Raw genomic sequence first — 25,149 nt, forward strand, 5'->3', positions numbered from 1 at the left:
GCTGGCATTATGTGAAATGTGAATGGTTTTCATTTCATTTTACACTTTTTTTTGAAATACTGTTTTCTCAAATTGTTTCTCAAAGTGTTACCTGAAACGATAGTAGGTAATGGTACACAATAACGTTTATGATGATGATAATAACGATCTAATAAGGACCGCGATGGCTTATGACCTCCCTTTTCCTTCTGTCTGTTTTCTGCCTCCAGGTGTCCCCCCCCCCCAGAGAGACACCCCTGGGCTCTGCTTGGCAGCGCCCCACCCCCCCAGAGAGACACCCCTGGGCTCTGCTTGGCAGCGCCCTACCACCCCCCCAGAGAGACACCCCTGGGCTCTGCTTGGTGTCCCCCCCTCCCCCCCAGAGAGACACCCCTGGGCTCTGCTTGGCAGCGCCCTACCACCCCCCCAGAGAGACACCCCTGGGCTCTGCTTGGCAGCGCCCTACCACCCCCCGCTTCTCCTCCTCTGCCTCCGCCAGCGCAGAGGCCAGGGCTCTGTCTCCCTCTTAAACCACAGCCCCAATCCCAACCCTAATCCCCCTCCCTCCCTCATACCCCCCCCCCACCGCTCCCCCTCTCCGACCCCCCCAGCCCCAGTGAGGTCGCCCCTGCACGGCCGCCAAAACGTCTGCGGAGTGGGTGCCGGCCCCCTCGCCGGGGCCACCAGTGAGGAGTTGTCGGAGCCCCTGGACAAGCCCCTGGAGAACGATGCAGAGGGTGTGTGGAGTCCCGACATCGAGCAGAGCTTCCAGGAAGCCCTGGCCATCTACCCGCCCTGTGGCCGGCGCAAGATCATCCTCTCCGACGAGGGAAAGATGTACGGTACGCCTCCACACCCCCTTACATCTTGTGATTTGGCAATATGCATTGACAGGGAAAATATGCTTTATTTCTATACTACCTCCAAGCAGTGCTTGACACAAACCCCTAGTCCCACCACAATCCTCAACTTCCTAGGCTTACCAAACCTGAATGCAATATTTTATGTCAATCAACAGAATGCAAAGAACATAGATAGTAGTATAGAAAAGAACAGGACAGGTATTTTCGGGTGTTAAATTAACTTGTTTTAATGATGTATTTTGATATGAAATTTTACATCTACAGAAATGTAAAAGTAGACCTTATAGTTTATAAAATAACTTGATATTGATGGCTTGCACACAACCATTTATAACATTTGTTATAACGTAATTATAGACCCATTGAACACCACACTGGTAGAGAGGTAGAGGTAGTACCTCAGTACCTTTGGAACACACATGTAACTACAGGGCTTAAAGTTCACAGGCAATGTGCCTGATTTCAGGCGTGGGCGAGGCTTTTTACAGATTGAAAATAGATAAGATATATATATAAAGTTTATCTGATTATTTCAGGCACTGCTTTAAGCCCTGTAACTAAAATAACCTGGTCTTCATTTTGACTTACCCACACTACATCCAAACACACACATGATCATGCACCCTGCACATTGATACATATGCGTATCTGTTTTATGGCTGTGCACTAGCAGTCAATCAGCCTCAGCAAGGATATGTGACCTGCCCAGAAGTGACCGTTATTTCACATCATGCGTTCTCCATGCAGGCCACAGCAGAACTGTAATTCTATCACTCAGTGCATCTGAAACGCAGTTGAATAAAAGTGACACTGAAATGATACGACAGATGCTTCTTCATACTGCCCTCCATCCTTGGCTGTCATAATCTAATAAACAAGCCATTGCGCAGGAATAATTTGTGTCCAGTGCACCACCTGTTATTGTATAGTCACCACAATAGTGCATATGTGGCACTGATATACGAGATAGGGGGGCTCTTGTTGCCCGGTGGCTATAAATAGAGTCCTTGTCCGTTGTAATGGTTTGCGGAGTGGGTCTTGGTCCTTTACTATAAATGTCCTGTCCGGTGGCTCCTCTTTTTGAACTGTCAATAGATGGTTTATAACAGATGAGTTGCTGATTGGCAACGTTTGATAAGGTGAGAGGAACTGTAGAGGCCTCGAACAGGAGGATGTGGTCAGAGTGTGTGTGTGTGTGTGTGTGTGTGTGTGTGTGTGTGTGTGTGTGTGTGTGTGTGTGTGTGTGTGTGTGTGTGTGTGTGTGTGTATGTATGTGTGTGCATGTGTGTGCATGTGTGTGTATGCCAGCCAGCGTGTATGCATGCGTCCATGAGTCTTATCAGACAAGATCTGTCATCGCGCCGCGCGCTAGACGTTGCCCACTGCCGCTGATCGCCTCTAAACCCCTTATAAAGCCCGGCCTAATGGTGGCAGAGGAGGGCGGGGGCAGGTGTCACATTCTGCCAGCGGGAGAGGGGTGGTGCTGGTGGAGGTGGGGGAGGTGGGGTGAGTTGGGGGTGGGGGTCACCGAGGTGCCCCCTTCCTCTCTTGGGGGTCAGGGGCGGGTGAGCAGCGGAGGGGAGCGCCATGGCTCGCCTGGAATGGTATGCGCTGTGCTCACAGCCTCGGGGTTCAAGGCAGCTCGGCGGTAACCGGAGACCAGAATAGACGTTTACCCTTTGAGCTCCAGCTATGGAGGCAGAGGATGGGGACAAATAAACACCCAAGGTAGGGGCTGGATCTTGCCCGGGTGGAGGGCGGTAGGTGGTGGGTTGCGGTTGGCGTGCAGGGGACTGAGGCTAGACTGGCATGCATACTCCGCACCTGTCCCACTTCTCTGTACATCTTTATGCTCTGCTCTTCTCTCTCTCTTCTCTCTCTCTCTCTCTTCTCTCTTCTCTCTCTCTCTTCTCTCTCTCTCTTCTCTCTCTCTCTTCTCTCTCTCTCTTCTCTCTCTCCCCCTCTTTCTCTTTCTCTCCCATGTCCCCTCTCCCCCATCTGAACCCCTTGCTGCCCCCACCCTCCACTCTCTCTCTCTACCTCTCCCTCTCTCTCTCTCTCTCTCTCCCTGTGTTCAGAGTGATGATTTAGCGGCATGGCACATGGCTCACTCTTCACTCCTTCCCTCCCTCACTCCCTCTCTCCATCTGTCTGTCCGTCAGTCAACAAGTCCGTCTGCCTTTCAGCTCACCTCCAGCTGCTCCCACCCCACCCTCCGGCCCTCCACCCCTCTCCACCCCCCATACCCTCTACCCCCCCCCCCCTTCCTCACCACCACGACTCCCTCTCCCTCTCTCTGGGCACGAACGGCAGATTTACGACATGAGAACAGAGCAGGCAGGAGGGGGGGGCAAGTGTGGGGTGGAGGGCAAAGATGAGGGGGTGAGTTGCCTGCTATCTCCCAGTCTCCCACTGAAGCAGTGTTAACACTGGGGGGGTCAGGGTCAGCACGCCACAGGTTGCCATCCCCCCCCACCCCACCCCACCCCCACCTCTACCCCCACCTGCAGCTCCGTAAGCCTGGAGAAGTGTAGGGTCAGCTCTCACACGCTAAGAGATAAATCCACACAAAGAGGGCTCTAGCCCATTCTCCACCATTCCTGTTTAGTCATCTGGTCCAGCAGAAAACAGCGAGAAGGAAAATGAGTGTTTTGACTCTGATTTCCAATTGCTGTGATAAATGACATTGAGTAATAAATTCATTTGTTGAGGTATTACTAAATTATGTCTCATTAGATCCAAATATTAGTGATATTTAATGAGCCTTTTTGTGTACAGTTAAAATGCAAGGCCAGCCATGGGGATCCCCATGGAGGTCCCCTTGTAATCACTGTGAATTCTTCAGGGGGAAGCTGCCTTGCTGGTTTCCCCCCCAACATTCACGGCATTTTTTCCCACAATACTTTGCAAAACCCAGGCATCTGAGCTCATCCCTTGTTTGACTTATTGGCTCACTTATTAAGAGAGCGCCATACATAATGTTGGGCTTTGTTAGTGTAGCGTTCTGAATATCGACAGAGTTTGCCAAGGAAAACATTTCCTGCCTTCCAGTCAGTTGTGCAGTGACACAGCACTCTAGCCCCCATTGTGAAAAATCACCACAGCTGTTGAAGGCAACAGGCTAGGCAGCAGACAACTTCAAGGTGTGAGATGCTGCAGACGCATCAGGATTTAGCAAGAACTTGATGCAAACCACTAATCATTTGTTACACACTTTTCAGACTAGCATCTTTTTTTACAGTTGAACAGCCAGGTTTGTTAATGTGACAAATAGCCAAGCTAATCTAGCTAGCTATGTAAATCATTCCGGGTGCTCTTAGCATAACAGATATGCTAGGTGCCACTTGATACCAGCTCACCGTACAGATCCTTAGCTGTATGAAGCAGTGGCTTCTCTGTAGATATGCTGTTAGCCCATCTTGGCTAAAGTGGTGTGTTAGCGCAGAGGCTCGGGTCACACTGTTGCCAGAGGGCTCATTACTTATGGGCTGAAGTGGCTGGAAAAAGTTGGTTAGCCCTCACTGAGGTCCTAACTTTGCCACTTGGGTGTGAGGTTCGCTAGTGGCTCTAGCCGAGGTGGCGGTGGGGGCTGTTTTTAATAAAGCTGTTTGCTTTGCAGCAGTACCCGCCACTCAACTCCAGTGGCTCAGGGCCTGGCTGCCATCCCCGGTCCGGGGTGCCAAAGGCCAGGGCTCCGTGTGTGACACTAGAGGACATTGGGGACCTGCGGGCGCAAGGTCACATGAGTGGACAGATGCCACCTGCTATCCACAGCCACCCCCACCCCCACCCCCCACACCCCCAGACACACACACCCCACCCCCAGACACAAACACGCACCCACCCATGTAACCTTCGCCTTCACTTCTGTATGTGATCCGTGTTGCGACTTTGAGGAACAACATTTCTGCTCCAGTTTTGCCCCTCCTATAGTGAATGATCGTCTTACGGTTTGCTCATGTTAATTTGTGCGTGTGTCTGGTATCTGCAGATGCTTTTTATATCATCAGCTAGCTACAGGCGGCAGATTGGACGGAGAACAGAATTATAGTGTATTCAAGTCCCATGAAGAGTTGCTCTAGGACCTAGCAAGTAGCTAACATAAGCTTGGCTTTTGTTGGCTTGTAACACAACAATATACAGTGTCAGGGTGTGAGAGAGAGAGAAAAAGAAAGAGAGAGAGAGAGAGAGAGAGAGAGAGAGAGAGAGAAAGAGAAAGGTGGAGGGGGGGACTGAGAGAGAAGTGGTTTGTGAGGAAACCCAACTCACTGTGGCAGGGGAAATCGCACACAGCCATCAGATTCCTGCTGCCTAAATGTGCCCTTTGTGCTCTCTGTGTTCCCACTGCTAACACTGCATGCGTGCGCTGCAGAGAGCGAGAGAGAGAAGACCGTATGGCCGACAGATGTGCCCTGACCCCCCACCCCCCCCTCCTGCCCCCCTTATTCCTCAGCTCCCCCTCTCTCCTCTACACAATTGCACACAGGCTTTTTTTATTACATGGGCCCATGTTGAGATCCTGTCTCCACGGGATTCCATGTTCAGGGAGGAGGAGAGGAGAGGAGTGTGGAGCTAACTACTCTCAGAAGGATTGCAGTAACATATTGAGGAGAGAAGCGAGGAAGATAGAAGGAGACATCTTCATGTTCCACTGGAGATGGAGCACTAGCCATGACCATGAGTGTCTGACCGAAGCAGAAATGCGCAAGTGGTTTTAACAGTCATTCTTTCAGTGACAGTTTTACTGGTCCCCTTACCGCAGGAGTTTTCTAAAGAGGGAAGCGCTGATGCAGCGCATTGCTGACTTATAGCTGCGTGACCCCATGATAATGGCCAGACTGGTTTCTCAGGAAGGTGAATGAGTGTGTTTGTGTTTGTTTGTTTGTTTGTTTGCTTGTGTGCTGCCATGCCACTGTTTGTTCCAAGGCTGTTAGGAAGAGCAACCCAACCCACCCCCCATCCCCTTCCCCACCAAGCAGATGCAGGAGTCGAGTCAGAGCTGTGGAATGTGTGGAATGTGCAGAGGAGGAGAGGAGGAGGGGGAGAGAGGGAGAGGGAGCGGAAGAGAGAGAGAGAGAGAGAGAGAGAGAAAAGGAGAGAGAGAAAAAGAGAGAGAGAGAGGGATGGAGGACCATCAGGAAAGTGATGAATATGATGCAGAAAATGTGATTGAAAGACGAGCTAAATAGTGATAGACGGAGAGCAATGGAGAAGGACAGAAGGAGAGTAGGGCAAGTGAGAGCATGACCAGATAAGAGAGTAGAGTAGTGGAGGGAGGGGGGGGGTAGCCTCAGATTTATGAGCAGCTTGGCCTGGGGAATGGCTGCACCTTCGCGTGACACAGCACCACTGCCCACTAAGGCCTCTTTCTAACCTTCTAACCCCCTAGAGAGAGAGCAGAGAGAGAGAGAGAGAGAGAGAGAGAGATGGAGAGAAGGGGTGGCAATAAGATGCCGAGCCAGTCGGCGTTTAGGGGGTCTCAGGTGGCCGAAGATGAACCGTGCTCCCAGAATTCCAGAGCGGAGAGTGTGACCGTGACCCAACTCCGTTGGATCAGTCCCAGTGGACACCATGACCTCATCATGGTGTGACTCCTTAACCACTGGCCCTCTCTCAGTACCTCTCCCTCTCACACACTCTCACTCCCTCTCCCACGCCCTTCCCTGTCCCCTCACTGGGAGCACTGCATTTGTATCTGTGTGTGTGTGTGTGTGTGTGTGTGTGTGTGTGTCTGTGTGGTATTTTTAAGCCACTATGAGCTGTAAAAGGCCGGTTATAAACACATAAAGAAGGGACTCTTTAACAGTTCATTAATGAGTCTGTTTACTGTTAGCAAGTAAATGTTAACTTTCCTTTCGCCCCCATCTTGGGAAGGTGCCATCTTGTCTGACATTGTGGTCATTATTATGACCGCCGCACAGCGAAGCGGCGGTCATATAGGTTTAGTCAGATTTTTTTTTTTTTTTTTTTTTTTCTTTTTCTTTTAGATGCCCAAATTTCCGTCAATGATTCCGGGACACTGAAAGACCGGGGTACATTTAAACTTGGTGGACATGTAACCCCACATGGATAGCATGGAACCATCGTTTTTTTCGTTTTGATCTGTAGCCCTCCGCTGAATTGGACCCCCCAAAGGAGGGTAGGGCAGACACAGTTTTCTGTGAATATCTCGAAAACCGTAGGGTTTAGGAGGACCATTTTTTTTTGTATGTTGATCTCAAGGGGCCATGTCAACCCATTCCATAACCACTCATTTCATGTATAGCGCCACCTAGTTAAACACAAAAAAGTAAAAAATGAGGTGGTGTAATTGAAGGTATCTGTGACCTAACATAGTCAAAACTGCACAAAAATTGGAAGTGTAGGATCATTATGACACCCTATGTATGCACGCCAAGTTTTGTGGAATTCCGTTCATGGGGGCCACACAATAAATTAATTTATGTTACTATACACCAACTGGCCTGTAGGTGGCCGGAGACAGTTTTCTGTGAATATCTCGAGAACCGTAGGGGCCTAGGAGGTCCACCTTTTTTTGTATGTTGGTCTTAAGGGGCATGTCAACCCATCCCATTACCACTTATTTCATGTATAGCGCCACCTAGTTAAAAATTAAAAAGCAAAAATGAGGTGTTTTCATCTCAATATCTCTGGCTGACAAGGTCAAAACTGCACGAAATTAAAAGAGTAGGATCATTATGACACCCTCTGAATGCATGCCAAGTTTTGTGTACTTTCGTTCATGGGGGGCCTTACAATAAAATAATTTATGTGTACATTTAGTGACGCATACACCAACAAGGATTCCGGGACACTGAAAGACCGGGGTACACAAAACTTGGTGAGCATGTACCCCACATGGATAGCATGGAACCGTCATTTTTAGTTTTCATCTGCAGCCCCGGCTGGACTGGACCCCCGAAGGAGGGTAGGGCAGACACAGTTCTCTGTGAATCTTTTATGGTATGTTGGTCTCAAGGGGCCACATCAACCTGGCTCATAATCACTCATTTGTGATTTGCCCCCCCGCAAAAAAAAAAAAAATGAAAATCAGTAGGATTAAAAGAAAGCCAAAATAAATATTCATCATCATCATCATGGCTGCATTTTCAGTATTGGCTAGAAGTAGTCGTTTGTCCACTAGATGGCGATCGTTGCAGTGAGACGTAATTTTGTTGGAAGTTAAAAGTGGGTTGGAAAAACAATGGGCCTTCATACAAAGGACTGTAATTTTACCGTGAGCTTAACATCTAATAAGGATAGGACGATGTTCACATGAAGTGTAATTCCCATTTCTTCTTGAAGCCGAAATAAATCTAAGGATGTTTCTCGGACATGCTTGGTTTTTACTGCAGGCAACGTTAATCTTGTAATATCAATAAGGACCTAGGTAATGTTACCGTTAAGCGTTGGTTGAGTGATGGAGGCATTTGATTGATTGCATTTGTAGAAAACTATAAATGCGGTTATACCAAGCAAATTGATAGCAGCACTGTTTGTATCTTTCGACTGTCATTTATTGCACGTGCTACAAAATCATTCTGTGCAATGGAAGATTTACCAACGCTACACCGGTCTGATACAGTTTTGCCTATACATCGGGAGACTGAGACGCCTGTTTATTTTGTTTTAAGTGCGTGCAGGGTGTGAGAGGGAATCGATGTGCTTTGATTACAGCTTGGTAGTTGTAGTCTGTGAAATTAAAAAGCACGTGTGTGTGAAGTATCCAAACAATGACACCTTCATTTCATTATGGCTGCTTTAGCAAAACACCTTAAGCTACTGTGTAGTGGGTCCCATTTAGAAGTGGCTACTTCATTCAAGGCTTTCCTTGACTCATGGAGCTGCGCGGAATGTTATTACAACTTTTCGCCACGATATGACAGTTTAAGTCCGCTTGATACTGTAAGGCTTTTGAAGCCATTGGTTTCCAAAGGAGATTTTATTTGTGTAAGTTAGCATAGCCTATTGACAATTTATGTTGTCAATAGGCCTACCTTATAATCCTACCTGTAGCTTAGGGAAGCTAACAACTTTCTATTAGGATCTAGTTTGTTAGTTACCGTTTTGTCATAACTCCCTGATGCATTTTTGCATTTAGAATAGCCAGAGCGTGTATATCTCAATCGGAAAATGAAACAATATCGGGTGCCTATGGACTAGGCTGGGTGAACCCAGCCTGATCTGCCCGCTATTTATTTTTTTTTGATTTCTTAAAAGATTGAGCTTGGTCTGATGAAAGCCAGACTAGCCATGGACCTCAGTTAAACAATGCAAGGGAACACGAATCAGCCTATATTTGCACTAACAATAACGGACAAAAGCTTTTCAACTTTGGCCCGTTAAAATGTGTATGAACAGTCTAGCGACGCATTTCATCAAGGCCCATTTGGACATGTCAGTTATTTGCACCACTGGTTAGATGTAAAAACAGCATTTCGTTTCAGACTAGGCTACTGTTACTTAATTTGTGCATTAACAATAACGTTTCAGACTACTGTTACTTAATTTGTGCATTGACAATAAAGTATTACATGAACTAAAGATGACTAAAATCTTATGTAGAAGAAGAAACATTCACAAAAAAAATCCATCCATCCAAAAATGACCTTTGTTTTTGATAGCTGTTGAAAACGGCATGGAACTGACAGAGATGTTTTTGTTTATAAATACATAAAAAATAAATAAATAAATAACATTATGCTGATACCTTTTGCTTTTCCCAAATACAATGTAGCCTACAGGTGTAAGTGACCTTTCATCAATCCAGTTGCAATGGATGAACTGTGATGAACTGCCCTACTTGTGATTGTTTAGAGATTTTAAAGGTTTTATAACAATTCTACATCTTCTTTGGCTATTCTACAATCTATTCACCTTTTCAGCACCAGTAGGGTACTTTCTGTGCAGCCGCACACACACACTCAGGCATGCCAAACAAGCATACACAAAAGTTTCAAGAGTAGGGGATGGAGTAAAATATGGAGACAAATTGAAGTGTGATTTATTTTCGCGGAACGGATGTTAAGGACTGAGCGGCGGTCATATTTTGTACCGCTATGCGGTACATCTAGTTCCAGCAGTGCTGATTAAGTGGTTCATTCTTTCTGTTGAGGTGCCCAGGTCAGTATAAAGTGACCTCAGTGAAATAAACTGACATAAGTTGAAGATCAGAGTAGTTTTAGTTTAGTTTAGTAAGTGCAGTCTTAAGCTAGCCCCAAAAATGCTTTTACAAATCATTGAGTACCTTCAGATTTGTTCATTTTCATTCCTTTTGAGAGATAGCCTCACGCACACCTGCCAACTGTGAAATGCATTGGTATGAATGCACCTCCATTAAAACTGTCTGTTGGCTGGTCTTATTCATCAAAGTTTTTAATAGCATCAGACTCTAGTAAGTGAAGAAATGCTATTAAGGAACTTGTTTGCTGTTTTTTTTTTTGGCTTGAACCTAAAACAGACTTTTCACCATGGGACCATATCACAAGAATAGGGAGACTTCTTTATTAATCCCTGAAGGGATTAAAGTAGAGTTAATGCTCATGCATGTTTGACAAACATGACAAGTCTGTTGAGATAAACACTGAACGCTTGAACAGTCTTCAGCGGTGGAGGAAATAATGGGATTGAATGGGAGTGAAATAATTGCCTGGATGGGCACAGAGCACAGTGTAGACAAGACATCTGCGACCCAATAGAGGCGTACACAAGGATGCCATACAGGAGAGCCACAAAGCTTTGGGTGAGATAGTGCATGACTTTGAACTACTCATTGTTTATTGTCCTTATGGTGTACTTTATGATTTGGGCTAAGTCTGCTACGGCTATATTTCAGCAGCTATCCGGTCCAGGCTTTTCACCTTTGTTGTTGTTGCTGCTGCTGAAGATTGATTTGTGGAAAGTTAGGTCTGAACAAACATCATCTCGCAGAACCCAATACTCTTGCAGCAATGCCTTTGAGAAACGATGTTTGGCATTCCACACCGAATCTGATCACTTGTATTGCCTGGCAGGCCACCCTAGACTCAGGTTTCTTCCCCCCAGTTGGCAGCGGAGGAGAGGAGGTGGGGCAAGGCTGCCTCTGAGGCTAAGCAAGGGGCATCACTATGTCAAACCACAAGTTTGACTTTGCCATGATAGGGCCTTCGTGCCGTCCATACACACACACACACACACACACACACACACACACACAAACACAAACACATATACACACACACACACACACTCACACACATGCTCTCACACTCTTGCTCTCTCTCAGATGGTTTTATTGTGGTGGATGTGACCACTTTGTTCTACCTTTGGGGACAGATTTGAAGAACGGAAAAGAAAGAAATAGCAAAACTGAATGGATGGACAAACTAACGAATGAATGAATGAATGAATGAAAGAAAGAGAGGCTATATGGATTACAATGGAACAAGCTGAAGATTTACTGCGGTCGTAAAGAGGCATATTCTATAAACATTGACACACACACACCAGCTGCAGGCCCCTCCTGTGTTTCACCAGCGCTTCCCCCTCGCCTGTCCCCGCTGTCCACACCGAGCTGGGAGTCTCTCCGAGCCCTCGGTCCTCCCCCTGGATCGCATGGCCTGGCCTTCTTCACCTGCTCCGCCACTGTGACCTGTCTGTCAGCACTGGGCCAGTGCCCTCACAGATCACACACATGGTGCTAACAAACACACACACACACACACACACACACACACACACACACACAGGCACACACAACCAGTATGAATGAGACGCACACATGTACTTACACACACATGTACTTACAGTACAACACATGCAACCACACTCACTCTCTCTCTCTCTTTCACACACACACACACACACGCACACACATGAACCAGCTTGCAGAACATATTCAGGTCCACACGTGTTGTTTACCTTCATTTACAATTCAAATTAACCGATCTCCGAGCGCCGTGATGAGGTTGTCTCAGTAAACATTTCCCCACCATGTCAAACAACCCCGTGCTCCCCAGGCTCCAGCCACAGACCAGGCATGTGTTTCTGTCGTCATGTCCCGCCACCACTAGCTCAACTCCAGCCACTGATCCAGTGACACATGCGTTTTCAGATGAGCTAGGTGATATATTAGCATCTGCTTAAATGTGATGCCGTCCGAAGAGTTTGACCTCCGTGTTGGGGGTTGTTGAGGGGAGGGTTGGGTGGGGGTTGGGCGGTGGGGGCTTTGCCTTTGCCTAATGTTGTTTCTTAACCCTCTCCCTCCCGCAGGACGGAACGAGCTGATAGCGCGATACATCAAGCTGCGGACTGGGAAGACGCGGACACGGAAGCAGGTGAGACACACACCCCCCCTACACACTCTACACATAAACACACACCAGCTACCTCTACATCGGCCGCCATTCCCAACATACACACACAAGCATTTGAGAGGAAGCAGGGCAGAGCTAAAGGCTGAGGGTGACTTCTCTCATCCGTCACCACCACTGTTAGCCACCCCGCTGAAACCGAGGCTGTGGCGGGGTGATTTACCACCCTCGGCCCTGGGCACAGATGCTTGGAGGGATCGAGTGTCGGTGTGGCTCTTCAGCACCTCACGTAGCCCCTGCTCGTTAGAGCCCAATGGCGGGTTATGGGCAGCGGAGGGCACCTCACAGCGCAGCAGGCCCAGCGCAGGGATTTGGAATCCAGTAGGGACCTTGGCATTTGATCCACAGGCTCTCGTCTGGCCCACATCACAAGCTGGGGGTCTAAGCCCCTTATCTGAGATGAGATGACAGGAGTGTGAGGGTGGTGAGGAAAATGTTAGCGAGAGAATGCTGGAGGAGAGAAGGAGTGATAAAGAACGAGGGAAAGAGAGAACAAGAGAGGGATCTTTTGCCACTGCTACTGAATTGATACCGAAGTGATACTAAAGATAGAACATCATGAACACAATTTAAGGTGGCGCTATTAGAATTACACATCTTATAGATATCATGTGTCATATATTGAGAAACGCTAACAAAATATGACATTATGGCCTATGATATTGATAGTCATGAAAGCATGCCTATTCATTTCATCCTGCACATTTGACATGAGTTACTTCCCTACCTAAATAATTGATTTTGTTTATAAATGTTGTCTCGTACTGAAATTATGTATACACCTCTTGATATTTTCACTTTGTATTGATACTGTCTTACAGTGCTTTACACTGCCTGATGTCTCTCCTCCACTTTGTATTGATATTACTGTATCTTACAGTGTTTTACAGTGCTTCACAGTGCTTCACAGTGTTTTACAGTGTTTTACAGTGCTTCACAGTGTTTTACAGTGTTTTACAGTGCTTCACAGTGCTTCACAGTGTTTTACAGTGCTTCACAGTGCCTAATGTCTCTCCTCCAGGTCTCCAGTCATATCCAGGTCCTGGCGGGCGGAAGGCCCGGGAGATCCAGGTGAAGCTGAAGGTGTGGTCATCCACTGTTTACCACACTGACCTCTGACCTCTCACTGACTTCTGACCTCTCACTGACCTCTGACCTCTCACTGACCTCAGGGGTCTCGAGTTGCATGGCTGAGAGGCAGAGGTGGCCACTGTCTAGGCTTGGGCTCTTTCACACGCCCTGATGCCTTTTAGAAGATGACCCCCCCCTCCTCAGCTTAACGTTTTGGATAATGCAAGGCAGAGAGAACACATTGTGTGGTGGTAGCTGTATTGCAGTGGAGGTGAGATGAGGTGTATAGTAGTCATGCTCTTCGATGTCAGAGTAATACTGTAATTCGTACGAGTACAATATCATGTTATGCCAGTTATGGAAGGTGTGCATAATGTCACTTCTCGTATTTGTGCGGAAACACAGGGTCATTTGTGCCCCAACAAGCTCATATGAGGAGCGTATCAGCGGAGGTGTTAATGTCTGTGGCTTTTACCCACGTCTCACGTTGCGTGCACCGCTAGCCACAGTTAGTGTTTTCATCGCTTGACGCTTGACTTTCTCCGCGCAGAGGTCGAGTGGCTGGCTCGCTGGCAGTCACGTCGGCTGGGCTCAGCTGCCCTGGGGTTCAAAGCGGCAGCTCACAGGGATGGCCGCCTCTTGACAGCAGGCCTTTTTAAAATATGTATTCCTTGTAATTGAGAACATGGCTAGATGCACTAGCCCATTTTCTCAGAAGAAAAAGAAGAAGAGGGTGCGCTGGCTGTCCTCCACCTCCTCTGAAGGCCCCTGGTCAGCGGTGAAGTGAGGAGAGGAGAGGCGACACACCCTCAGGATGGTCCCCTTACTCCCTTAACCACTCTCTGCTGTCAACCAGAGGCACATGAATGGTTAGCTAGGCAGAGTGAAGCACCATAGTGTTTTACGAGCTGCCTCTCTCTCTCTCTCCTTCTGTCGGGCTTGGATGCTAACTGGCCGGGTCTCATGTTCCTCTGGGTTGAAGTCAGCCGCAGGTTTCCGGCATGACCTCCAGGAGAGACACAGGCGGCTTGTCAGCACCCCCCTCACTCTGCCAGGGCCATAAACCTCTCTGTGTGCCCCTCCCCGGGGCCCTGCGCAGGGAGCAGCAACACGCTGGCTGGGACCAGGCTTGCGTAGCGCCGCCTCTGCCTCTGTAGCTCTCCAGATAGGCTTGCATAAGAGACGGTGGTGGTAGCATTAGGGTTCTCTCTTTCTTGTCACATTCCCTTGATGTTTGATTGAAAGGCCCTGGCCACCCTATCAGAAGGGGCTGGGCTTTTTTCCCCCATACAAAAAAACCCCAAATGTCTTTTAGATTTGTTGATGTACCGTATTTTCCAGACTATAAGTCACACTTTTTTTCATAGTTTGGCTGGTCCTGCGACTCAGGTGCAACATATATATTTATGTTTTGTTCCTCTTCATGAAACATTTTTTTGACTGGTGCGACTTATACTCCGGTGCGACTTATAGTCTGGAAAATACGGTACCCAACAACCCTGCCTTACAATTCCAGGTGTTCTCTTATTACTAAATCTCCAAATTGGAACGATCTCTCTGAGAGGATGTAACCCATTTAGATCCTGGAACATGAGCTGGTAGGCCTGTGTTAGTTCTAACCAAAGATTCTAGAACAGAGCTCTGTTCTAGAATCTTTGGTTCTAACTCCATCAGGGAGTGTTGCTCTGTTCTAGAATCTTTGGTTCTAATTCTATCAGGGAGTGTTGCTCTGTTCTAGAATCTTTGGTTCTAACTCTATCAGGGAGTGTTGCTTTAACCCCTGTGTCTCCTGTCCATGCAGGACCAGGCAGCCAAAGACAAGGCGCTCCAGAGCATGGCCAGCATGTCATCCGCTCAGATAATCTCCCCTACTGCCTTTCAGAACAAGATGGTGCTGCAGGGTCTTCCCCGGCCAACGTACCCCACGGCTGGCGGGGTGAGTGAGAGAGAGAGAGCGAGCTGATCCAGAGCTGACCACAGTTAACCTGATGCAGAAATGGGAGCCATGTCCACTTGTATGTGTATTAATAGGGGATGTGTAAAACTCAACAGTTGTTCTTTTGTTGTTTTGTGTTGCAGTTTTGGCATGGTGCGCTTCCGGGACAGCCTGCTGGCCCTGAAGAGTAAGTCCATCTTCTACGTTTCTCTGTGTGTATGTGTGTGTATCTGTCTGTTTGTGTGCATATGTATATCGTATATATATTTGATTGTGCATGTGTATGTGTATACGTTTGTCTGTGTGTGTGTGTGTGTGTGTGTGTATATCAGTATCTCGTGTCTGTGTGCCCTAGCGGGTCAACGTCTTTGTTTTTGTCTGGACACCTTGTCTGGTCTTTCCCTGACCGCGAGCGCGTCTGGGCGCGGAGCTTTACGCGTGGGTCGATCGTCTCACCGCTGAACCGCCGCCAAACAAACGGGGCTTTGCAGCCAAAGTCGAGTCTTGCCAGGAAGAAATTCACAGCTTTTGTACCCCTAGATAAGGTTTCCTCATCAGCCCTAAATTTAGACTTTGCTATTAGCAGCCGTGCAGAGCGATTAATCACCGTCCGTCCCCAGACGTACATTAAATGTGATCTAATCAAACGCTGTAAAAACAGTCTGGCCCTGGCATGTGCTACGGGCCACCTCCGGCCATGGGTCGTTGGATGTCCGGTGTTGTTTGATTCATTACGTGTGGACTGGTAATGAGATGGACCGCTGACCGTCACTCACTCGGGGCAGCCGTGGCCCACTGGTTAGCGCTTCGGACCTGTAACAGGAGGATTGCCGGTTTGAACCCCGATCAGTAGGCATGGCTGAAGTCCCCTTGAGCAGGGCACCTAACCCCTCACTGCTCCCCGAGCGTCGATGTCGTTGCAGGCTGCTCACTGCGCCGGGATTAGTGTGTGCTTCACCTCACTGTGTGTTCACTGTGTGCTGAGTGTGATTCACTAATTCACGGATTGGGTTAAATGCAGAGACCAAATTTCCCTCACGGGATCAAAAGAGTATATATACTTATACTTATACTTACTTATACTCGACTGCTCTTGTCCCCATGCAGCATCAAGCCCTTTGCCCAGCAGAGCTACGCCATGCAGGCCTCTGGCCCTCCACCCATAACAGGTACGCTCTTCTGTGTGACAACAACCCGTTTCTAAATGGGCCTATCCTGCTTCAGGAGTGGAGCTGGACAACACTACACTGGTGTGTGACAAGCATGGACAACTGACCGTGTAAATCATTTTTGTCTGATGTGTTCTACAAGTGTGTGTCCCTCCCTAGTCACCGAACCCAGGACACACACTCACAGAAATGCTGTCTATTCTCCATGGATGCCTCTGCACTGCAAGAGCTGATACTCTTGACTGAGGGGTTGTGTGTGTGTGTGTGTGTGTGTGTCTCTGGCCAGGTTACGAGAGCACAGCGGGGTTGACCATGTCCCCTAGCGCTCCCCCCTGGCAGGGCCGGAGCATTGCCAGCTCCAAACTCCGCATGCTGGAGTTCTCCGCCTTCCTGGAGCAGCCGCAGGACTCTGAGACCGTGAGTTGTCCCTCACCGTCCATCTTCTCTGTCCAGACTCTAACTGCCATCTCATCCCAAAACACAGCAACCTTTGAAAATGTCACCCAAAAAATCATTAAGAAGGTGCTTTAAAAAAGTTTGGATCCCAAAGTGTAACATCAGGGTGCAACTTGTAACGTGTTTGGTTGATTTTTATGTCCTCTCCCCAGTTCAACAAGCATCTGTTTGTGCACATCGGTCAGTCCAACCCCACCTTCAGCGACCCCTACCTGGAGGCGGTGGACATCCGGCAGATATACGACAAGTTCCCAGAGAAGAAGGGAGGCCTGAAGGAGCTGTTTGAGAAAGGACCGGGCTGTGCCTTTTTCCTGGTCAAGTTCTGGGTAAGTCTTCCACACTTCATCTGGTAATTTAGCTGCTTAGCCCTCTAGTGATGCCTCTGGTCATCCCAGATCACTTTGGAGAGAAATATGAGGTCTGCTGCCATGTGGACACTTTAATTTTGAAAATGTAAAACTTGACACTGGCCTCAGAAAGAAGCTGAGACATGTGCTGTTTTTCATTTAAATTACGCAATATGGATTTTCCACAAAAATGTCTAATATGATGAATACAATTCTAGCCAATAAGAAGTCACTTTATTTCATTTATTAAAATGAATTGTTAAGACAAAAACTATAGAAGCTAGCTTTGCTATAGTGAGTAATCTAGAGTCATTCAGTGTGTGTGTGTGTGTGTGTGTGGGGGGGGCTTGAGTTGGAGAGTGGTAAAGCTGCTCTTTCAGAACAGACATCTGAGCTTGGGCACCTGTCACCCTAGTGCTATTAGGCTGAACCCACCCCCTCTGCACAACACACACAACCACTTATTTATAGAGTCTCCTCTGAGAGAGTGAGACAGAGAGAGAGAAAGAGAGAGAGAGAGGGAGGGAGAGAGAGCACAGGAAAAGGAGGGGGGTGTTTAGTCTGCAGTTAGCCTCTCTGTTGACCTTTTCCTATACCTGCAGATCTTGGTCTCACTGCTGTGTGCAGTTTCAGTTTCAGAACTATGCTTCAGAAATATGTATTTGATTTGTTTCCACTGCAACAACTGTTTGTCCTGTCATATTAGTGTACTGTCATGTCCTCAACCATAGGTTCTGTGTTTGTGCACCATGTGTGTGGGTGTGGGTGTGTGTGTTTGTGCGTGTGTGTGTGCCATACCTGTCAACATTTAGCTTTCCAAAAACGGGAGATTTTTTTTCGGGGTGGGCTGGAGGGTCAGTGTTTATACCGGATCTTGCTTTTACCTTACCATTACCTTACGCATGCCAGTTATGTATCCACTAGCTGCCTGCCTGCAGCCTACTTCCAAAACTCCAAAGCTGCTTGCTGTCAGTTCAGTGTATCAACAACACTCAATAAAAGTTTATGTGATGTGTTAATCAATTAAATTCCCAACAATTTCACAACAGCTAGTTCTGGAGTAGGCCATTCAACTAGCCTGCTTGCTTACGACGAGACTCAGCAGTTGGCACCCGCTTCCTTATTTGGGTTTTGGGTCGCCAGGGTTTAGCCTATGACAAAACAGTTGAAATTGAAACTACACAACCTGGCAACCTGAATGGAACAATGATTTTAAAATGAAGTTTGATGGCCATGCAAATTACAGGAGTTTTCCGGGAGAAATAACAAAACGGGAGGGTGCTGGGAGATGACCTTGAAATACAGGAGAAACCCGGGAAAAATGGGAGTGTTGACAGGTATGGTGTGTGCGCGTGCGTCACATGGTCCCCAGTGTAGCACAATTTACCCCTGTGGGACTTAGGTGAGCAACAGTTATTTGATTCATTATCTAGGCCTCAGGCACTGACAGCAACTGATGAATTTAAACACAGGAATGTCATGAAGGAAAGCGAGAGAGAGAGAGAGAGAGAAGTGAAAAAGAAGAGTGTAGACAAAACAGCATACATCAACAGAGGGACAGTGCTCTTCTCTCTGACACCAAGGAAAATGAGAATGGTGCAGGACGATATGGCTGTAAGGCACAGTGTTTATGATTCCTCCCGCCCCGGTTCAGCCTTAATAAAAGGTGTTGGGATTTATCATGCTTACAGCAAGCTTATGATACTGTTCCACACACCTCAGGTTTTTTTTGGTCATTAAGAGGACACCAAGCCTCTGAATGCATCTGAAAGTGTCTCTGCATGTTACTATCTTTTTGTATGCATGCACATTGAGGAGTATGTACAGAAGTGTGGTATTCATAATCGTTGTTTACAAACAATAACACCCCAAAAAGTCAGGCAGGGAAGCAGGTCATGACTTCGATAGTGTTCACCTTTGAGTGGGCCCTTTCCCCCTCAGGCTTTGGTTGACATGGCAACGCTGACTAACGCTAGTGGCCCTGCTCCAAAGCTATGGTGCTCCATATTGAATTTTAGCGCGCCAGGGCCGAGGCTGCCTGTCCACACAGCGCCTGCAGGCCTGTCCTAACGGATCGTCTCGCGCCTTTGAAGTGCCGGCCCAATCTGATTTGAGCCGCCTTTGGTAAATTGTTACACAGCAGCCGGGTGTGCCGTAATGCAATTTGCCGGCGTGGCGGGATGTTGATTGTAATTGGATGAATTCCCTCGCAGGCCGTTAAGGCGCGGTGAGTCGGGCCGCCGCGGCTTCGGAGAGCGCAGGCCCACTGGCCGAAATGAAGACAAATGAGGGAATTATGAGGGAAAAGAAAGAGGGGTGGCGGGAGGCAAGGCAAGGGGGAGAGTGTGCGCTGGTGACGGCTGGAGAAGATGTAGGGAACATAGGAGGCACCATGGGCAGTTTCGCTTATTTACCAGGGCCATCAACAAAGGGGGTGAAATGGCGCATAGGCCTCAATTACGGTGACAGCAGCAGCGGAGGAGGAGGAGGTGGAGGAGGAGGAGGAGGTGGAGGAGGAGGAGGCGGCGGAGGAAGAGGAGGTGGAGGAGGAGGTGGAGGAGGCGGAGGAGGAGGAGGAGGTGGAGGAGGAGGAGGAGGAGGGCGAAATGGCACAGCCGTGTGTCCACCCAGAGAAAACAAGGCAAAAAGATGCGGTTCCACCGCCGGCCTCTCTGAGGGCGCCTCGGGGCCCTGCTGCTAAAACCACCTGCCTGGTGCCGAGCATCTTGGGACACACACACACACATAAAACCACCTGCCTGGTGCCGAGCATCTTGGGACACACACACACACACACACATAAAACCACCTGCCTGGTGCCGAGCATCTTGGGAATGCCAGGGCCGGATTGGCGGGCTAAGCTAAGTCAACACGCCGCGGGCCAGTGCTAGTTTCCAGGCTTTGCGGAGCGCTGGCCGTGGCCTGTGTTGAGCTCGGCGGCCCTCGCAGAAAGCCCTGACGCTGCGCGCGTGTGCTAAAGCCACGAGCGGCTCATTGGACTCTGTGTTCTGTGACACACTCCATGCCTCGTGTTGACTCACCACGGAAAGAAAAGGCCAGCTCTTGTTCCCAAATGCTGTGCAGGAAGTCCAGACAAGGGGCTGCACTGACCCGTGTAATGCTAAATGAGGCTGGGGGAGGCTGGGGGAGGCTGGGGGAGGCTGTGCCCTGTGGCGCGCCTCTTTAGCTCTCCTCCCCGGCTACTACGTAGACATAGAGACGTCTGCGCAAACAAACCACTGGGAAATGTGTCATTATGAATATACGTCCTACGCTGCAAGTGTCACGCCTGCTTCATTCTGTTGCTATGGTGTACTGCCTTTAAGGTATTAAAGCAGTAAAAGGTCATTTGATATTTTACCTCACAACATATTTTTAGGGTCTTGAGACAAATAACATTTGTTCCTGGTGTAAACAATTGAGAATATTTACGTAAGGGAAACCAGCAAAAATGACTAACTGGCTGTTCCTATACAGGGATGTATGTGAGATGGCGTGTAAGATGTTTTTGCAGATAGGTAACTCTAACATTACCTTTAGTCAGCTCTAATGTTACGTCCTGTTCCTCGTCCAGGCGGACCTAAGCATCAACCTCCAGGACGACAGCAACTATTTCTATGGCGTGTCCAGCCAGTACGAGAGCTCTGACAACATGATCATCACCTCCTCCACCAAGGTCTGCTCCTTCGGCAAGCAGGTGGTGGAGAAAGTGGAGGTGAGAAGATAAGGAGAGATGGGGATACAGGAGAACAGCTTGAGGCATTCCCTTAACGTCTTCCTATGAGATGTGGCCTAATCATGAAGTATATGTGGTCATTAGTGTCTGTTAGTAGCCCTTGCTGTCACTTATGAGTTTAGACACCTGATACAATGCGGTTATATACTGTAACACATATGGCAGTTTGTGCATTATGTTTCATGAAAGACCACAACACTTGGACATTTGTGTACCAGTATAAAAGTGACTGTTCTAAAGGTGAATATTTCACATTTTGCTGACAGATGCCACTTTGTATTCACATAGACTGAAATTGCAATTGAATTGCATTATGTAGCATGCTACTGGACATACTCAAGATGCATGTTGAAATTGATGCATTTTTTGATGATTTGTTAAACTTGTTGCCCCCATTCTCCCCCTTTCCATTCTCGCTTTCTTCTTCTCTCCAGACGGAGTATGCACGCTTTGAGAATGGCCGCTATGTATTTAGAATTCATCGCTCACCACTGTGCGAGTACATGATCAACTTTATCCACAAGCTCAAACACCTCCCAGAAAAATATATGATGAACAGTGTACTGGAGAACTTCACCATCCTGCAGGTAAACATCTGATCCCAGCTCTCAAAAGCACACACACATCTACCTTCAAAAACTCTTAAAGACCCAGCTCTTCAGAGAGTATCTCCACTGGTAGCACTACCAACAACTAGACTTGCTAATTCTAGCACGTATGCCACCTGACTAGAACTGATACTTGACTGTACGGAAGTAGCACTTACTGCTGCACTAACTTGTCCTTATCGCACTCTACTTTGATTGTTATCGCACTCTACTTTGATTGTTATCGCACTCTACTTTGATTGTTTCCCTTGCTGGAAGTTGCTTTGATTAAAAGGTGTCAGCCACATGTAATGCATCGATTCTAATTGAACACCATCATACATTATCATACATCATACAAGACCAAAATCTAAATCATGGAATATGAATTAAACTGTGTGGTCATTAACATTTTGATAAAAAGGAAAATGCCACTTCACTGTGGTGCTTAACATCAGGGATATATAGTACATGTCCCAGCGTTTCAAATTACGGTTATGAGTAATTTTACACCTTTCACACATTTTAGACTGACCAACAGTACAAACATGATAGTTCCCATGCCAGCTCTGAGTCTGCGTCATCCAATGCTGAACTTAGATTCGACATGGCTCTATGGCTCGCTCACTGGCTTAGTTTTCATGGATATGAAATATGGTCTTGTGTGACCTCATTTTTATGTAACTCCCATGAAGTTGATTTTAGTTTAAAATGGCAACATTACTCACTGTGTGTGTGTGTTGTGTGTGTGTGTGTGTGTGTGTGTGTTACATTTGGTGTGAAAATGCAGAGCTAGCTTTTCACGGTCACAAAAACCCTTCCTGGTGAATCTACCCTCCCCATGTACGCCAGTGTGCTGCCCACACACATAGCCCCATCACTGTGAGTCTGGTGACTCTTAAATGGGCCATGGCGGTGAATGCACATAATAGTGTCTCCGCGGTAACAGGCCGTCGTCCTGTCGAGGACTGTAGCGCTGGTGTTTTCTCTCCACACTAGTGCGTGTTGGCTGGGGCCGACGGACAAAGCTGGTATTGAGCCCCCTCAGTAGACAATAGCCAGCAGGCCATAAGGGCCCACTCACTGGAAGACATGTGCTCTCAATAGGGTGATTTACTTCATATTAGCCGCGACACATGGACACACATAGAGAGAGAGAGAGAGAGAGAGAGAGAGAGAGAAAGAGAGAGAGAGAGAGAGAGAGAGAGAGACAGAGAGAAAAGAGAGAGAGAGTCTGGTGAAAGATATTCTTGTATTATTGATGGTATTTCATATGAAACCAATGGGCCATTCATGCTTCGAACAATAACTGTAATATGGGTAGATTGGAAAAGATATATAGAGGCTAATTTTGTTGTGAGCTGGTTATGCCGTTGGCGTTTCCCTTGAGTGCAATGCATAGCTTATCACATTAAGAAACTAAAGGAAACCCTATGCACACTCCTGCACACATATTTACTGTGTCTAATATATTTTAGAGCCATCAAAGATGTTTTCTGTTTTACAGTGTTCTCCGTATTCTATGGAGGGGATGTGAAGAATGTTATGATTGGACCTAGTGACACGCTTTCTATACAGTAGATTATCTGAAAGATTATTAATGCCTTTGAGTTGTTTAATGAGATTTAATGAATGTTCATACTGCAGTTTTTATGAAGTCGCCCTGGTCACATTTTCCATGGGAGTACCTTGTTGTATTAATGAAGATGTGATGAAATGTCATCTCTCTCTCTCTCTCTCTACCCCCCCTCTCCTCCCCCGTCCTTCTCTCTAGGTGGTGACAAACAGGGATACACTGGAGACGCTGCTATGCGTGGCTTACGTGTTCGAGGTGTCCACCAGCGAGCATGGGGCCCAGCATCACATCTACAGGCTGATCAAAGATTGAGAGCCAAGGAGGGGGGCCTCCCTTTCAAACCTTTTACCACTACCGACAAAAAAAAAAAACTACCACAACCAGTGAACCTCCAAACCCATCAACCACCACAACCTCCCCTTTCTACACCATCTCTCCTCCTCACCACTGGACTGCGATCAATATCCTGCTCATCTCAAGTCGGAGACAAGCTAACACTGGGGCCGTCTCAAGCTGTCTGTCCAGGCCAGACCATCCAGGGTGGATGAGGCTAACAGACGAACAGAGAGACCGGTAGACATGATGTGGATGTGGACGTGGATCCGCTTCGGGCACCTGAGCAGCAGGAGTGAGGTCTACCACATCGTCGCCGTGCGGGCGACTACAAAGAGACGTAGTGATGGATTCCCCACTTGGGTTGTTTTTCTGTTTGTTTGTTTGTTTTTGTTTTTCATTTTTTACTGCAGGAGCCACACCTTGAGATGTTGCATGATACTACCCCCTCTCCTCTTCCCCGGTCCTGTGTTACTAGAGCGTGTTTGTGTTTTCATTTTTTCACACACAGCTGCGCGGACTAACATGGGTTCTAGCAACACCTAGTGACAGGTTTAAGCAAGTGGCTCATGGAAATAGTTCCAAAGAGACTCGCCAGCCAGAGAACTGAAAAGGTTGGAGGGAAGTGAAGTGGATTAGAGTGGGCAGTGCCTGTGTGTTTGGTTTCTGTGTCGTCAGTATTTTGTGGCGTTCTACCATTTTCTGATCCGCCTCATTGAGGCCGTACGGTAACGGAGGACGCAAAAAAATGATAATGAAAAGATTGTGTATTATGTATGTATCTTCATCCTGTTTGATTTTCATATGTTAAATAATATTTATCTTTAGTATTGTTGGACGAACATGAGCGCAACTTACTTACGTTAAACTGTGCTAACTTGAACCAGAATAGAATTCTCTTGGAAATGTAGGAGAATGTGGAAGAGAATGCTGGAATTGTATCTTCATAGGTCTGTGAAAATGAAAGGTGAAAATAAAACTGAAAATGTACATTACTTGATACTGGATTTCCTTGCTTGATTTTATTTATCTGTACTTTTCTCATTAATTTTACCTTTACATAAGATAAACTGAACCGAACAATTCATTGTACAGTTGGCATAAATATGGAGGCATTTCAAACTGTTTTTAACTGATGACAACAAACCATGAAGTTTGATGTGATAAGGCAGTGGCAGCACAATGATGTTTTAATAGACAAATAGTGCCATCTAGTGGTGATATATTCTAGCACGATAGTCTGCTCTAGAACTACTTGCATAGAAATATGCATAGCCTACATCTGGCAAATTACTGGAATGCCCAGTTAAGATAGTTCTTTAAAGCAAAAATCTAATTTTGGGTATTGCTTTTAACATGGACTTGCCGTTTTATAGCGAGTTATTGCAACTATCCCCCATATTATTTGGGTGTGCTTTAACAGAGAGCTTTTGACACAACTTTCACTGACTCCCACATACATCAGCCACCACAGGTCTCTGGCAATCATCAGTTTGATAAATGGCCTTAAAACCACTTTCCATAGTCTCTGAGCCAGAGAAAGCACAGGTCTTGCCAGGACCTAATTGAAACCTCCCCTGTTTGAAGTATCAATCTCACCTCCTCAGTCCATATTCAGAGTGAGGACAATAGGTCAACGAAAAAGTATTTGAAATCCTTTCAGATTAGAGTATTTGTGACCCAGACATATTTTTATGACTTGGCACAAGACTACGGTGTTCCTGCATTTGCATCGGTAATCTGCA

General features: G+C 47.2%; 1 protein-coding gene and 1 long non-coding RNA gene across 2 annotated transcripts; one reads left to right on the plus strand and one right to left on the minus strand.

Annotated features, from left to right (window-relative positions):
- Positions 1-759: 759 nt before the first annotated feature.
- On the plus strand, positions 760-24,404 carry LOC125303857 (transcriptional enhancer factor TEF-3-like). Its single transcript, XM_048257803.1, has 11 exons — positions 760-816; positions 12,093-12,157; positions 13,215-13,276; positions 15,066-15,200; positions 15,344-15,387; positions 16,308-16,369; positions 16,656-16,786; positions 16,978-17,151; positions 20,747-20,887; positions 21,343-21,495; positions 23,270-24,404. Coding segments are annotated over exons 1-11 (1,083 nt in total). The 5' UTR covers positions 760-814; the 3' UTR covers positions 23,384-24,404.
- LOC125303858 lies at positions 11,251-12,029 on the minus strand. The gene is made up of 2 exons (XR_007195126.1): positions 11,742-12,029; positions 11,251-11,520 (listed from the first exon to the last, which is right to left on the minus strand). It is a non-coding gene; the product is annotated as an uncharacterized LOC125303858 (long non-coding RNA).
- Positions 24,405-25,149: the final 745 nt, after the last annotated feature.

This window comes from Alosa alosa, chromosome 11 (genome assembly GCF_017589495.1).
Source record: "Alosa alosa isolate M-15738 ecotype Scorff River chromosome 11, AALO_Geno_1.1, whole genome shotgun sequence".
Lineage (NCBI taxonomy): Eukaryota > Metazoa > Chordata > Actinopteri > Clupeiformes > Clupeidae > Alosa > Alosa alosa.